Raw genomic sequence first — 15,034 nt, forward strand, 5'->3', positions numbered from 1 at the left:
CAGCAACATGACAGCCAGGGTTCCCATCTAAAGTGTTGAAATTAAAATTGAATTTAGAATTCTCAATCTTGCTTTCAGGTCCCTCCTTTACCTCGCCCCTCCCTATCTCTCACCACGTCCAGCCCTACAATCCTCTGACATCTCTGTGTTCCTCTAAAATTCTGGCCTCTTGCGCATTTCCAATTTTAATCACTTCACCACTGACAACTGTGCCTTCAGTTGCCTGGGTGTTAAGCTGTGGAATTCCTTCCCTAAATTTCTCTGCCTCGCTACCTTTCCTCCTTCAAGATGCTCCTTAAAACCTACCTTTTTGACCGAGCTTTTGATCACCTGTTACAATATCTCCTTATGTGGCTCAGTGTCAAATTTTGTTTGATAATCCTCCCGTGAATCGCTTTGGGATATTTTATTATGATTACAGGGCTATATAAATGCAAGTTGGTGTTGTTTTTGTGGTTGAAATGAAACACAAAGTGAACTCTTGGCCTGAAGAAGGTTAATAAATTTTATTGCGCAATTATAAAATTGTAACTCCACAGAAATTAAACTATTGTTGAAACTATTCTTAAAGGTGCCATGTGGCATTGGGCTTCTGGCACACAATGCAGTACCAAGCTGGTTGGCTGTCTTCTAATTATGGCCACCTAGTATGACTCCCACTATGGGCATTTGCCAAGCTGATGCCAGGTACATTAACCCAGTGGGTAAAAATTGGGACAAATTGTCACTGTTCAACTTTTTCCATACTTCTGTGATTCTGGATTCTGTGAGGGATTGGTGCAAGCCTGGGAGTAGGTTCCTTAGAGGTACCAAACATGTCGAACAATGTCAGGCAGGGAAAGAACCTTGGCTATGTTCAGCCTACCCCATTCAAATGTAATGCCTTGTACATCACGAGAGATGCACTCACCATTCCACCCTGGAAGGCATATGATAGAATCATAGAAAGTTTACAGCACAGAAAGAGGCCACTTGGCCCATCGTGTCTGTGCTAATGGCAGAGGAGGAAATCTCCTGGTCAATTTAAGAGAAAAGTATCTGGGAAGTTCCTCTCTGATCCTCTTAGGAAATCGCAACTGGGCTGGATGACTATTGTTGGTGCATTGACCAGGCAGACCTAGGCACAGAAAGCTGACTGTCCTCACTAAATAACCAAATCAAACCCACCTTCTTCTGGGTGGGCATTGTTTGTTGATATATATGTCCTTCCAACTAGTCCATCTTCTCCTGTGTTAACTTTCAGGTTCCCCTTATTATTATAGTGCCGCATCCAGGGGTGCTGCACCCCCCACTGCTGCCACTGCCTACGACCGCCACTAGTTACTATGGCAACCACATGAAACTGCAAGATGAAGCTCTTGGGCTCCACATTGTACCAGTCTAATCAATTTCAACAGTGGGATGAAGAACTGGAAACTTAGAAAACAAAATTGTTAATCTGTGAGAGTGCTGGAAGGACAGATAATTGAACATCCATATTGGACAAGGTGGATCTCCCTGACTCTGGCTGCAAGTGTTTATCCTTCAAACTGTGGTGCCATTGGTATATTTAGACTTTTGGCTTTATTTTCCATTTCAGCCCCATTGGTTCCTTATTGATGGAACAGAAAAAAATAAAGAAAAGGAAACAGAATATCTCATATATAGATATATATATGTGTGTATATCTTAATGAATGGATTGATTTAAAAACACATTAACAAAAAACTGCTTCAGTGCTTCAAAACATAATTGACTCAGCATTTGGACGAACTCATACTCCCATGTTTGACTTGGTGATTTCAATGATTCCAAATATATCTATACACATAATAAAACAACAATGAAAGAACATCTGTTGTTTACATGAAGACCATGTCTGACAAGGCAGCGGCAACATGACAACTGGTGGGTTAAACAAGCGGACTCGTTTCCCGCTGCATCGTGTTTACAAGACGGCATATCTCAAAACTCTGGCTCAATGTTGACTCCTATCGTTATGGATGGAGGGAGTACCCTACCCTCAGCAACCACCACCCCCCCTCTCCCCCACAACCCCTCCGCCCCACCCTCTGCCCACGCCCACTCCACAGGGTCAGCAGAGGCTTCGGCTGGTACACGCGCCGTCTCCTTGTTGCTTCTTGGCTGCATCAACCTCCCTCGCATCCCTTCCCCCAGATTTTACTCACCAAGCTCCGTTGAGTGCTCCACTCATGGCAACTCTCCAGACACTCTTGTTCCTCTGACACACACTTTTTTTCAGGAAACTACCGAAAGCAGTAAGTGCTGCCTGTGAGAAGCACCGCGGGTCACGTTTAACTGTTCAAACCCCGACACACTATGTGCAACAATCCTCAGTAAATTTGGTTGTGTTTTACTTCAGAGGTTGATGATGGAAGTGTATGACGAAGACAGCAAAGCAGTGTATTTTTTTCAGACGATCAGAGAGGAGCGAAAAGGAAGGCCACATAATAGCAGATGTTTCCTTGTACTTTTTTTGCACTAGCTATCTGATTGTACCAATTACAGTTGCAATGGGCTCGGAGTTGGTGAGGGGCACCGATTTCCCTGGGAGGACGATATTGTAAAAACACTTTCCTTTATGAGAGAGAAAAGAGAGAGTCAAATAGGCACTTAATTGGCTTGTATTTTGAGTTTACAGTTTCTGCACTCCAGTGGTGAAAGGTATTAATGAAGTCGGTAGATAGACATTACAAAATAGCTATATGCTTTGGTGGTTACAGTAAACCCTACCTTCTATCTGCCAGAAAACAGAGCTTCCATATGCAACAGAATTAAGAGCAAGGTAATTTTAAAATGATTCTGATGGTGGGGTAGAGGGGTGGAATATTCACTGAGCTGTCCAGATTATTGCACTTTTTGTGACAGCACAGAATGGCAGTGTGTTCTCCACTCCAGACACTGTTAACCTGTACAATGACATCAGAAGCCTGTGTTCTGGAGGTTGCTTTTTTTCTGCGTCCTCACCACTTCTTACCTGCATGCGAGTGCAAAAAAAGAACTGGCATCACACAAACATACATAGCTCAGTGCCGCGTAGGTCGGCTGCTGAATAACATTGGAAGAATTCTCTTCCCCTGTTCCGCATCCCACCCCCTCCAACCCCTGACAGAACCCCAAACATGATATTTAAAAAATTACAGACAAAGCACAATAGTCACTGCCACAGCTCCCCAGCAGTTTTGTATGTCTCTTTCCTGACCCGTTCACAAAGGTATGTTCAACCCAGGAGCCAATTTACACTTGGGTGCAACATTATAAAGCCGATGGGGGATGAGGGGGGAGGGTGGGGGTGGGAGAGCGGGTGGAGACAGAGGCAAGGGCAGGGAGGGAGTCGTCAAGAAAGAGACACACAGACGTTGTATGATAAGAAACAACCTATTTGGTACTGCTCTCTGAAACAACTGATTAAAAAGTGAATGTAATTTATATTGCAACATTTGCCAAAGACTCGGTTATTGGTTTTTATTTACAGGACATGTATGCATTGATTGTAAATCAGTATTATAGGTACCTACTACTTAAAAGATTTGGAATTTATATGATAATATGCAGCTGAATCTTCAATATGCATATTATGTGACAATAGAACTGAGTAGAATGAACTGTGGAAACTAATAATCAGCAATTACTTAATGTATTGTTACTTGCAAAAAAAAGGATTGCTGCTTTGTAGGAAGATATTGCTTATAACATGAAGGAATTCCTCTTGTATATATACATCACAGCTGCATCCATTAGAGAATACACTGACACAGCAGTGTCTTGTAGATTTACTGACAAAAGGCAAAAAAAAGACAAAAAAAGAGACTCAGCACCTGTCTGTTAAAGTGTTATTGTGCTTCCTACACTGTTCAAATAAAGCACAGCATGGCCCTTGATAGTGCTATCACAGTGCTGAGGAAAGGTAGTCTTTCACACTGGACTTTTAATTTTTTGTTTTCGTTTTGTTTTATGAAATGAGAAAAAAAGTTTTTTTTTTAAAAAAAGAGATTCATCACTATGCAAATTTTAAGCAATGCTGTGCTTTTTATTCTGTTGCTGTGTTACACTGATATCCAATCTCGCCTTCCCTTCTTATGAAACACACATGCACTCGCGCACGTGAACACACGTGCAAACAGAATGTCAGATGTGCTTGGTAGAATGAACAGGGTGTTGTGACATTATCTGATTCTGGAGACTGTTTGATCACAGAGATCGTTTCATCGTGATTTGCCATTCCCACGCTCGTCATGATGTGGACCTGCGTTCTGACCGAGGCCTCGGTGGCCGTCCTCACCTCCGTCGGAGCTGCTTTTTAAAAAATCCGTGACCATTAGATGTTTAGTGACAAAACAAAACCCAGCAGAGATCATTGTGATCGACTCTTGCATGCTGTTATCACACTTGCTTACCCAATGGGGTCGGGTGAAAGGGGCAGGGGTGGGAAAGCCTGGGTCGGGGGGGTGGGGTGGTGTGGGAAGCAGCGGGTGGGGGAGGGGGTGGGTTTCAGGAGGGGAGGGGGAGAAGTTGGAAAAGTTTTGGAGAAAAAAAAAACTCAGTTGTCTCACCGAGAACAAAATGCAGATCATGTGATTTAAAGCTTTAATCAAATGGACTGAGAAAGATGTGTTTTTAAATTTTTAAAAGATGAATTGTACTTCTTGGGAGAATTTTAAAAAATCCATTCAACGGAAACTCAATTTTTGCTTGAGAATAAACTGTAAACTGCTGGACTTCCCATGGTGGGTGGTATGGGTGGGGGGGGGGGGGGTGGGGGGAAGTGCTGGTGGATGCCATCGCGGCCCAGCGAGAAGTGAGAGGAGCAGAGTGGGTGGGCAGCCTGCCGTCAGGTTGCTGGGCACGTTGAGAAGGCAGCTGCTTTCATTCAGTACCCTATCGATTGGAATCTCCCTTTGCAAAGCTGACAGTAGGGGCATGATGTTGTCAATACTCTTAGAGACAATTTGGAAGGTCGACAAACTGACCCATGTGGCTTTCATTAATGGTTCTGTTCTGTTCAGATTTCTTTGTGCACATGAGAAATAAATTTTTTTTGTATGTCTCCTCTGAGTTCTGCCTCTATTATTAATTGGGCTCCTTCTGTGTCGGATACTAACAGTGACAAATATTTGGTGAATAGTGGTTCTGGGGATTATTTCCTGCCCATTGATGTCATTGTAAAAGAGTCATGTCTACTTGATGGGAGAGTGTTGTCAAGGATCCTGTGCCTCGATATTTATACCATGTTTAGAAATAGATAAGGTCCAATGTTTCGATGCTCAACGCCATCATCTCACCAATTGCATGGGGTACAGAATTGTAACTGTTTTTGCGCTCAGTTTTCTCTCCCTGCCCCATGTTTGAATGCATTTCGTGCTAGGCTGCAAATCCAGGGGTAACAGCAGCCCTTCAACACCCTTCCCAAGCATCTGTCTTTCATATCTCTCCTAGATAGTGAGTGCAATGGGCAACGGGATCCCATATAGGGGAGGCGGTGGTGTAGTGGTAATGTCACTGGACTAATAATCCAGAGGCCCAGGCTAGTGCTCTGGGGACATGGGTTCAAATCCCACCATGGCAGATGGTGAAATCAATTAACAAATCTGGAATTAATGGTGACCATGAAACCATTGTCAATTTCTGTAAAAAAAAAATCTGATCACTAATGTCCTTTAGGGAAGGAAATCTGGTCTGGCCTACATGTGACTGCAGACTCACAGCAATGTGGTTGACTCGTAAGTGCTCTCTGAAATGGCCTGGCAAGCCACTCAGATCAAGGGCAATTAGGGATGGGCAATAAATTCTGGCCTTGCCAGCAATGTCTATGTCCCATTAATGAATTTAAAAAAAAGGCTTCATAGCTGAGTGTCAGCTCAGCACACTTTCCAACATCAAGACCAGAACAGTGGTGAGGAGCAGGAACCCCGGTGAATGTTTACTCCTCCCTAATGCAGAGGAGCTGAGGCAATTGAATCTCTGGCACTGCACCACGAGGAGGGTGCAGGGGTAATAGAGGAAAGTAATAACCAAGGATGAGCAATTTGATATAATGTAAGATGGAGGTAATTAGAGAGGTCTGCAAAGACTCTGTGCAGATTTGCAGGCTATTTCCATCCTGTAGCTGTAAGTCTCAGGATCCATTAATTTTTCTCCTGCAGGGTTTATCCAGACAGTTGGAGGAGAACACTGGTCAAGGTGTCATGTCCATCTGCATTCAGGATTTAACAGATATATTACTTTGGCAACCTGGCAGGCCCATTCAACCTTCTAAAACTGGAGAAAAAGTTGGCAACAGCACTCAAGCTGATGCCACTGTAAGCTTTCATAGAGTGCTTGATGTGTTGGACATGTTAAAATAAAGGCGTTGTTGGTCAAAGATGACATGCATGAACCACAAGGTTTTTCATTGTTAAAGATATGGAGGATGAACGATAGCTGGAATACTGCTACTGATTAGTCCCAAGGGCAATACCTGACTCCTTCACCTTTCGCTGTTCCTGTGTCATGCATCTGAATGGGACAACAACTGCTTCGGTAGGTTATGATTTGGAACCATGGCATATGTCCTGGCCAATATTTTACCTTCAACCAACATCATTAAAAGCATTATCTAGTTATTATCACCTTGCTGTTCGTGGGAGCTTGCTGTGCACAAATTGGCTGCCCTGTTTTCTACCTTACCACAGTGACTGCACTTCCAAAAGTACTTAATAGGCTATATAGCATTTTGGGACATGCTGCGGTCAATGTAAGTCTTTATTCACCACTCTGCCAGGATAATGCTCAGCTGGATTGCCCACCTGTTACAGAACCTGGCTCAATCAATCGAATGGCAATTCAATGGGTGTTTTAATGGGCAGGGGATGCGCTCTGCCTTATTACCAACCATTTAGTGAAGACCAAAACTCACCCCATAGTGTTCTTCCCCAATACAAGAGAAGGTCACTCAAGGTTGTTTCTTCAATATTGACTGCACTGATACAATCAAGAAGATGGAAGGCGGCCTCATTATCGGATTGCAGCCTATTACAAACAGTAATGTTCAACAGCACAAATCAATATGCCTTGAGGTCCTACGACTTAAAACCTACATTCTATTAACAACACAAAATGGATATTGTTTGAAGTTTTAGGTTACAAAACTAAAGTACAGTGAGGTACTGGATCATTAAACCAATATTTGATACTTCAAGACAATTAGCCTGTCCTCAGCAATGTGAGCTTTGAAATACAACTGTGAAGGTAAACAATGTATTTATAATAAAACTGCCCCCATTATAAAAATAGCACACTGCATGCTTTTCCTGTCATGTTAAGTCATGCTTATGTGTCAGCCTTGGCTCACTCCCACCTCTGTGTCACAGGTTGTGGGTTCAAGTCCCACGCCAGAGACTTGAGCACATAATCCAGACTGACATTCCAGTGAAGTACCCAGGGCACTACACAGTCAAAGGTGTTATCTTTTGGAAGGCCCTGTCTGTCCTCTTGGATGGATGTAAAAGATCCGATGACACTGTTTGAAGAAGGGCAGGGGTGTTCTCCCCCATGTCCTGGCCTATATTTATCCCTCAAACAACATCACTGAAACAGATTACCTGGTCATTATCGTATTGCTGTTCGTGGGGTCTTGCTGTATGCAAATTGGGTGCTGTGTGACCTACATTACAACAGTGAGTACACTTCAAAACTACTTCGTTGGCTTTAAAGCACTTTGGGGCATGAAAGAAGCTATATAAATGTCTTTCTACATGATTATTGTTATAATCCTCGTGGAGATCAATAAACCAAAAGAACCGAATTTACCGAACAACTCCAATTAAAAAAAAACAGATTGACAAGATTTCAAAATCAACATAAATTAAACCTGAATTAGCAGACAAATCACAGGCAATATATAAATTACTTATTAACTATCAGCTGCAACACAAATAGATCTCACGGATTTATTGGGCAGTTCACTCAGCATATCTAGGCACCAATTATCACCACAAAGTTCTTCAAAAGCTCTGAAATTCCTCAGGTAGATCTCCATCTCCTTTATTCCAAGATGCAGCCACCGATTCTCATCTGACAACAGTTCCCCTTCAGCCCGAACTGCACGGGTACGGTCTTCACCAAAACGGTACACTACTCCAGAACCTCCTCAGCTCTGCTCACGACAGGCTTGATGGGTGTGGATCCACCAGTATTACCTTAAGTACCAGAAACAGCTGCAGCCAACTCCTGTATCCAGCCTTCACTTTCTTCAGTTTCAGTTTGCCTGCACTCCACTCCTGCATGGTCTGAGCTTGGCTGGCACCCAGAAACCTGAAGTTTTAGTTTCCATTTCAGTTAGGGCCTGTCTCAAAAAAAAAAGCTTTGAAATCAGGGTCTGCTCACCTAACAGAACATTCCCCAACTGCTCCTGCAAATCGTGGGTTCCATCACACTTTCCACCACCCCCCCACCCACCATCCCCACCATCCCCACTTGGGAAAAAGAAAGTTTTGCCATGGTAAAGTTTTCGTTACAACAGTTCAGAAATACAGCAACTTCTTAAGATCATAAACATTTTAACGAATAGCTTATTACATACTCTACAGGTAACATTTTCATATTACACAATTATGCATATCGTATTTACAAAATCATAAGGGCTTAACCAATAACAAAACCAAATAAATGTGACAATTAGGATTAGCAAGATTGAAACATCATAAAATTATCATAACTCAGAGCCTTCTTTCTCTCTTACACCCCTCCATAAGTTTTAAGGTACTTATGGATAAGGATAAGAGTAGTCCTCGGGTGAAGATGCTAAATTGGGGGAAGGCTAATTATAACAACATTAGGCAGGAACTGAAGAATTTAGATTGGGGGTGGCTGTTTGAAGGTAAATCAACATCTGACATGTGGGAGTCTTTCAAACATCAGTTGATTAGAATCCAGGACCAGCATGTTCCTGTGAGGAAGAAGGATAAGTTTGGCAAGTTTCGGGAACCTTGGATAACGAGGGATATTGTGAGCCCAGTCAAAAAGAAAAAGGAAGCATTCGTAAGGGCTGGAAGGCTAGGAACAGATGAATCCCTTGAGGAATATAAAGACAGTAGGAAGGAACTTAAGCAAGGATTCAGGAGGCCTAAAAGGGGTTATGAGAAGTCATTGGCAAACAGGATTAAGGAAAATCCCAAGGCTTTTTATACATATATAAAGAGCAAGAGGGTAACCAGGGAAAGGGTTGGCCCACTCAAGGACAGAGAAGGGAATCTATGTGTGGAGCCAGAGGAAATGGGCAAGGTACTAAATGAGTACTTTGCATCAGTATTCACCAAGGAGAAGGACTTGGTGGATGATGAGCCTAGGGAAGGGAGTGTAGATAGTCTCAGCCATCTCAATATCAAAAAGGAGGAGGTGTTGGGTGTCTTGCAAAGCATTAAGGTAGATAAGTCCCCAGGGCCTGATGGGATCTACCCCAGAATACTGACGGAGGCAAGGGAAGAAATTGCTGGGACCTTGACAGAAATCTTTGCATCCTCTTGGCTACAAAGAGGTCCCAGAGGACTGGAGAATAGCCAATGTTGTTCCTTTGTTTAAGAAGGGTAGCGAGGATATTCCAGGAAATTATAGGCCGGTGAGCCTTACGTCACTGGTAGGGAAATTATTAGAGAGGATTCTTCGGGACAGGATTTACTCCCATTTGGAAACAAATGGACTTATTAGCGAGAGGCAGCATGGTTTTGTGAAGGGGAGGTCGTGTCTCACTAATTTGATTGAGTTTTTTGAGGAAGTGACGAAGATGATTGATGAAGGAAGGGCAGTGGATGTTATCTATATGGACTTCAGTAAAGCCTTTGACAAGGTCCCTCATGGCAGACTGATACAAAAGGTGAAGTCACGTGGGATCAGAGGGGAGCTGGCAAGATGGATACAGAACTGGCTCGGTCATAAAAGACAGAGGGTAGCAGTGGAAGGGTGATTTTCTGAATGGAGGAATGTGACTAGTGGTGTTCCGCAGGGATCAGTGCTGGGACCTTTGCTGTTTGTAGTATATATAAATGATTTGGAGGAAAATGTAGCTGGTCTGATTAGTAAGTTTGCGGACGACACAAAGTTTGGTGGAGTTGCGGACAGTGATGAGGATTGTCAGAGGATACAGCAGGATATAAATCGGTTGGAGACTTGGGCGGAGAAATGGCAGATGGAGTTTAATCCGGACAAATGTGAGGTAATGCATTTTGGAAGGTCTAATACAGGTGGGAAGTATACAGTAAATGGCAGAACCCTTAGGAGTATTGACAGGCAGAGAGATCTGGGCGTACAGGTCCACAGGTCACTGAAAGTGGCAACGCAGGTGGATAAGGTAGTCAAGAAGGCATTCGGCATGCTTGCCTTCATCGGTCAGGGCATAGAGTATAAAAATTGGCAAGTCATGCCGCAGCTGTACAGAACCTTAGTTAGGCCACATGTAGAATATTGCGTGCAATTCTGGTCGCCACACTACCAGAAGGACGTGGAGGCTTTGGAGAGGGTACAGAAGAGGTTTACCAGGATGTTGCCTGGTCTGGAGGGCATTAGCTATGAGGAAAGGTTGGATAAACTTGGATTGTTTTCACTGGAACGACGGAGGTGGAGGGACGACATGATAGAGGTTTACAAAGTTATAAGCGGTATGGACAGAGTGGATAGTCAGAAGCTTTTTCCCAGGGTGGAAGAGTCAGTTACTGAGGGACATAGGTTTAAGGTGAGAGGGGCAAAGTTTAGAGGGGATGTGCGAGGCAAGTTCTTTACACAGAGGGTGGTGAGTGCCTGGAACTTGCTGCCAGAGGAGGTGGTGGAAGCAGGTACCATAGAGACGTTTAAGAGGCATCTTGACAAATACATGAATAGGATGGGAATAGAGGAATACGGAACCCAGAAGTGCAGAAGGTTTTAGTTTAGGCAGGCATCAAGATCGGCGCAGGCTTGGAGGGCCAAATGGCCTGTTCCTGTGCTGTACTGTTCTTTGTTCTTTGTTCTTTAAACTCTGGACAAGGAATCAGCAATTACATTGTTTGTCCCTGCAACATTTTTAGTGTAAATGGCTGGAACATCAAACTCCAGCAAAACAGCCTGAAGTTCTTTGTTCTGAACTTTTCTAGAAACACAAGTGGGTTGTGGTGTTTCCAAACTGGTACATCCCCTAACTATTGGTTACATATACCTCAAACTGTTGAAGAGCCAGTACAAGACTTAAAGCCTCTTTCTTGATTGTCGAGTACTTTCTTTGATGCTTATTCGTCTTGTTAGAGAAGTATCTAATGGGTCGTTCCATACCAGCATCATCATCCTGGAGCAGCACTACTCCTACCCCTACATCACCGGCATCAATAGCCATCTTGAATGGCTTGCTAAAATCTGGGGCTGCAAGAGCCCCATTATCAAACGGCCTTTAACTTCTCAAATGCTATTTGGCATGACTCTGAACATTCAAACTTTACAATTTTCTTTAAAAAAATTTGTAAAGAGGGTGACTACTGTGCTGAAATTAGGGACAGATTTTCTGTAGAACCCACACATACCCAGAAATTGAAACACTTCTTTCTTTTCTTGGGTACAGGAAGGTCTATTATTGCCTGAACCTTGGCGTCTTGCAGAAAAACGTGACCGTGACCCACGAAATGACTAAATAAGTGATCTTGGCCTTGGCAAACTCGCTCTTAGCCAGGTTTAAAGCAAGGATAGCTTCGACCAGCCTGTCAAATAGAGCTCTCAAATGTCTGACATGATCACTCTAAGTGTCGCAATACACCAAAAGGTCATCAATATACACAACACAATTACTCATCCCTGCAATCACTAGATAGGGTAATCTTTGAAATTTAGCCGGTGAATTTTTCATATCAAATGGTATGACTTTATATTGGAACAGATCATCAGGTGTCGCAAAAGAAGAAATTTCTTTGGCTTGCTTGATCAAGGGGAGTTGCCAATATCCCTCAAGCCTATTGTGGGGAAACCGTGGTGTAGTGGTAATGTCACTGAGTTAGTAATGTAGAGGCCAAGACCCATGTCCCAGGGCATTGATTCAAATCCCACCATGACAGCAGATGGAATTTAAGATTGATTAATTAATAAGCTAAATTAATTCATAAAAAATCTGGAATTAAAAGCAAGTTCTAGTAGTGGTGCCATAAAATATAATTGATTGTCCTAAAAACCCATCTGGTTCACTAATGTCCTTTAGAGAAGGACTTCTGCCATCCTTACCTGGTCTGACTGACATGTGACTCCAGACCCACAGCAATGTGAATGACTCTTAACTGCCCTCTGATGTGGCCTTCCAAGTCACTCAGCCATTGGGGGCAATTTGGGTTGGGCAACAAATGTTGGCCTTGTCAGCAATGTTTACATCCCATGAAAGAATATATTAAAAGAAAATCAATCTTGCTAACAAAGGCTGAGTTCCCCATCCTATCAATACAATTCTCAAGCCTTCAGATTGATGGGAGTCCATCTTAGTTACTGCATTAGCCTTTTGGTAATCAATGCAGAATCTTTGAGAACTGTCTGATTTTGGTACCAGAACGACAGGAGAGCTCCAGCTACTTGACTGGGTTCAATTTTATTATTAATTTCCACGTAATGAACCTCCTTCTTGACTTTGGCCAATTTGCTGGGATTGAGTTTGTAGGGGTTTTATTTAATTGGTTTAGCTTCCCCGACATCAACCTCATCAATAGCCAGAGATGTATGACCTGGCTTACCTGCACATACAGGCTCAGTTAGATTCCATCAATGGGTCAGCTATATCATTCCTCTGTTGCGTATGTAATGGTGTAGCACTTCATCAAGGCCCTCCAACACCAGGAGGCTCAATCCGAGAACTCTCAGTCTCAGACTCATCACCTGGTTCATCACGTACATCAGTATCACCAACTGCATTCGCTATCACCTGTGCTACACCTACGGACTGACTATCCTCATGGTCATTCAGCATATTCACCTGATGCTCCCTTTGAATCTTTTGTCTATCTGGAGTACTAACTACATATTCACATCACTGAGTTTCCTTTTGATACAGTAGGGCCCTCTAAACCTTGCTTTCAATGGTTCACCAGGCAAAGGCAATAAGATTAGCACCTTGTCACGTTATCAGGTTATTGGTGAGTCAGTGCCACTTGCTAGCACCGTCGATGACATTTCTATCACTTTGCTGATGATTCAGAGTAGGTTTATTGGCTGGTCATGGGCCAGTTGGACTTGTCTTGCTCTTTTTGCGAACAGGACATATCTGGGCAATTTTCCACTTTGTAGGGTAGTTGCTGTTGCGTTATTGCTTTAATGTAGCAATAAGGAACCAAACAATCTTAAGTTGAGTGGATTCTTTATTTGTATGGTAACACATTTACAAGAGAGCTCTGTCGTACACATGCAATGAGGTGTCTTGCTCAACACCAACTAACTGATCACATGCTGACTGACATCACTTCCTGTGATGCTGTGTGGCGTATTTACATTGTTAAAGCAATATCACAACATCCCCTTCATAAAATGGAAATACACAAAAGATAATTATGTGCATAATGGAATGAAATGACTTTGAAAAATATTTACACATGCATTGGCTCTAATGTTCTTTAGTCAAGTGTCTCTGAACCGTACACACAGTCACTGACTCAGCCTGATCTCATCACAGTGTAGCTTGATGGAGAGGTAGACTTATCAGCTTTCTTTGCCTGACTTTTGTGTGTTTTCTGACAGTAATCCCTGTGCTCGATCGTTATGCTGATCATTTTATCTCGCTACCTTCTGCTGATCTGAGTGTGATCGTGTTCTGGAAGCAATAGGATTGTCAGGTACAGTGTTGTTGGCTAGCTCTCTTAGCTGACTGATTCCTTCTTAGCACTGCTCCATTGGGGGTAGTTACTTCACAAGATCTTGGTTCGTTGCAGACTTTGAACACTTCTGCAGAGAACCATAGTTTTTCTTGTGGACTAATTACCCTGACTTACTGCCCTATCTATAAGGTAATAGTTCCAAACCTGCATGCTTATCGTACGGTGTCTTCATCTTACCTTATTTTGCTCGGAGCCTATCTTGTATTGAGGAGGATTTCATGAGATGGTGGCTTGGAAGTGTTGTCTTAACCTGGCTTCCAAATATGATTTCTGCAGGGGATAGCAGTCCTGTGCCAATTGCTGTCACCTTCAGGTGTAACATGGGTACTTGTAGATTCTATTTTGTTTCATGGCATTTTACGGTCAATGATTTGATAGTAAGCCCTATTCTCTCTGCTAGGCTATTTGACCTAGGGTAATGTGGCGAAGAAGTGATATGATCTACATCTCATCTCCTGCACATGTCCTGGAATAGCTTGGTGACATATTGCGGACCATGTCCGATACTATCTCTTTTGGGGACCAATCAAACTGAAAATTGCACTGACGGTGTTGGCAACTGATACACTCCAAGTGTCCCTTAATTGATGTAACTGAAAATTTAGAGTAGTAATCGATGACCTATAAATAATCATCGCCTTTGATTTGGAAGAGATCGGCGGCTATCCTTGATCAAGGATGCGATGGGATATCGTGAGGAAGAAGTGTGTCTTTATGCTGGCATGATTGGTGTTGCTGGCAAGCATCACATGACTTTACCACTTGCTCAACGTCACTGTTCATACCCTGCCAGTAGACGGTCTCGTGTGCAAGTCTTCTAGACTTTTCAAACACCCATATGGTCGAGATATAACCATGAGAGAATGTCAGAGCGAAGTATCTGTGAAATAATCACCATCCAGCCTTTGAAGATAACACCGCTAGAAATTCTCAACTCATCGCGGTTTGGCCAGAAAGTTCTGAGCTCCACAGGAACCTCATGTATGCTGTCAGGCCATCCTTTAACAATGAGTTGCCATAGCGTCATCAAGACTGGATCGTTAGATGTTTCTTCCTGTAATTCTTCACGCTTCTTTTGCCCAAAATGCATCAAATCGATCTGGTATCCATCCTCTAACTTGATGTCAACCTCATCAACCTGGACATCTAGTGGAACATCTCCACACTTTCTGGGATTAGGTAATCTGTGTCAG

General features: G+C 43.0%; 1 protein-coding gene across 11 annotated transcripts in view; it reads left to right on the top strand.

The window, feature by feature from the left end:
• LOC137355281 (paired box protein Pax-2-like) overlaps window positions 1–4,418 on the top strand; it is a 323,399-nt gene extending 318,981 nt beyond the window's left edge. For 7 of the 11 annotated variants that reach the window (XM_068020224.1, XM_068020228.1, XM_068020227.1 and 4 more), the window contains one exon: window positions 1,263–4,418. In XM_068020224.1, the coding sequence (XP_067876325.1) occupies window positions 1,263–1,384 (122 nt within the window). In that variant the 3' untranslated portion in view covers window positions 1,385–4,418. Of the gene's footprint in view, window positions 1–1,243 lie in introns of all 11 variants that reach the window. The other 4 variants (XM_068020226.1, XM_068020229.1, XM_068020232.1 and 1 more) reach the window with 1 other exon arrangement.
• Window positions 4,419–15,034: the final 10,616 nt, after the last annotated feature.

This window comes from Heterodontus francisci, chromosome 42 (assembly GCF_036365525.1).
Source record: "Heterodontus francisci isolate sHetFra1 chromosome 42, sHetFra1.hap1, whole genome shotgun sequence".
Taxonomy (NCBI): Eukaryota; Metazoa; Chordata; class Chondrichthyes; order Heterodontiformes; family Heterodontidae; genus Heterodontus; species Heterodontus francisci.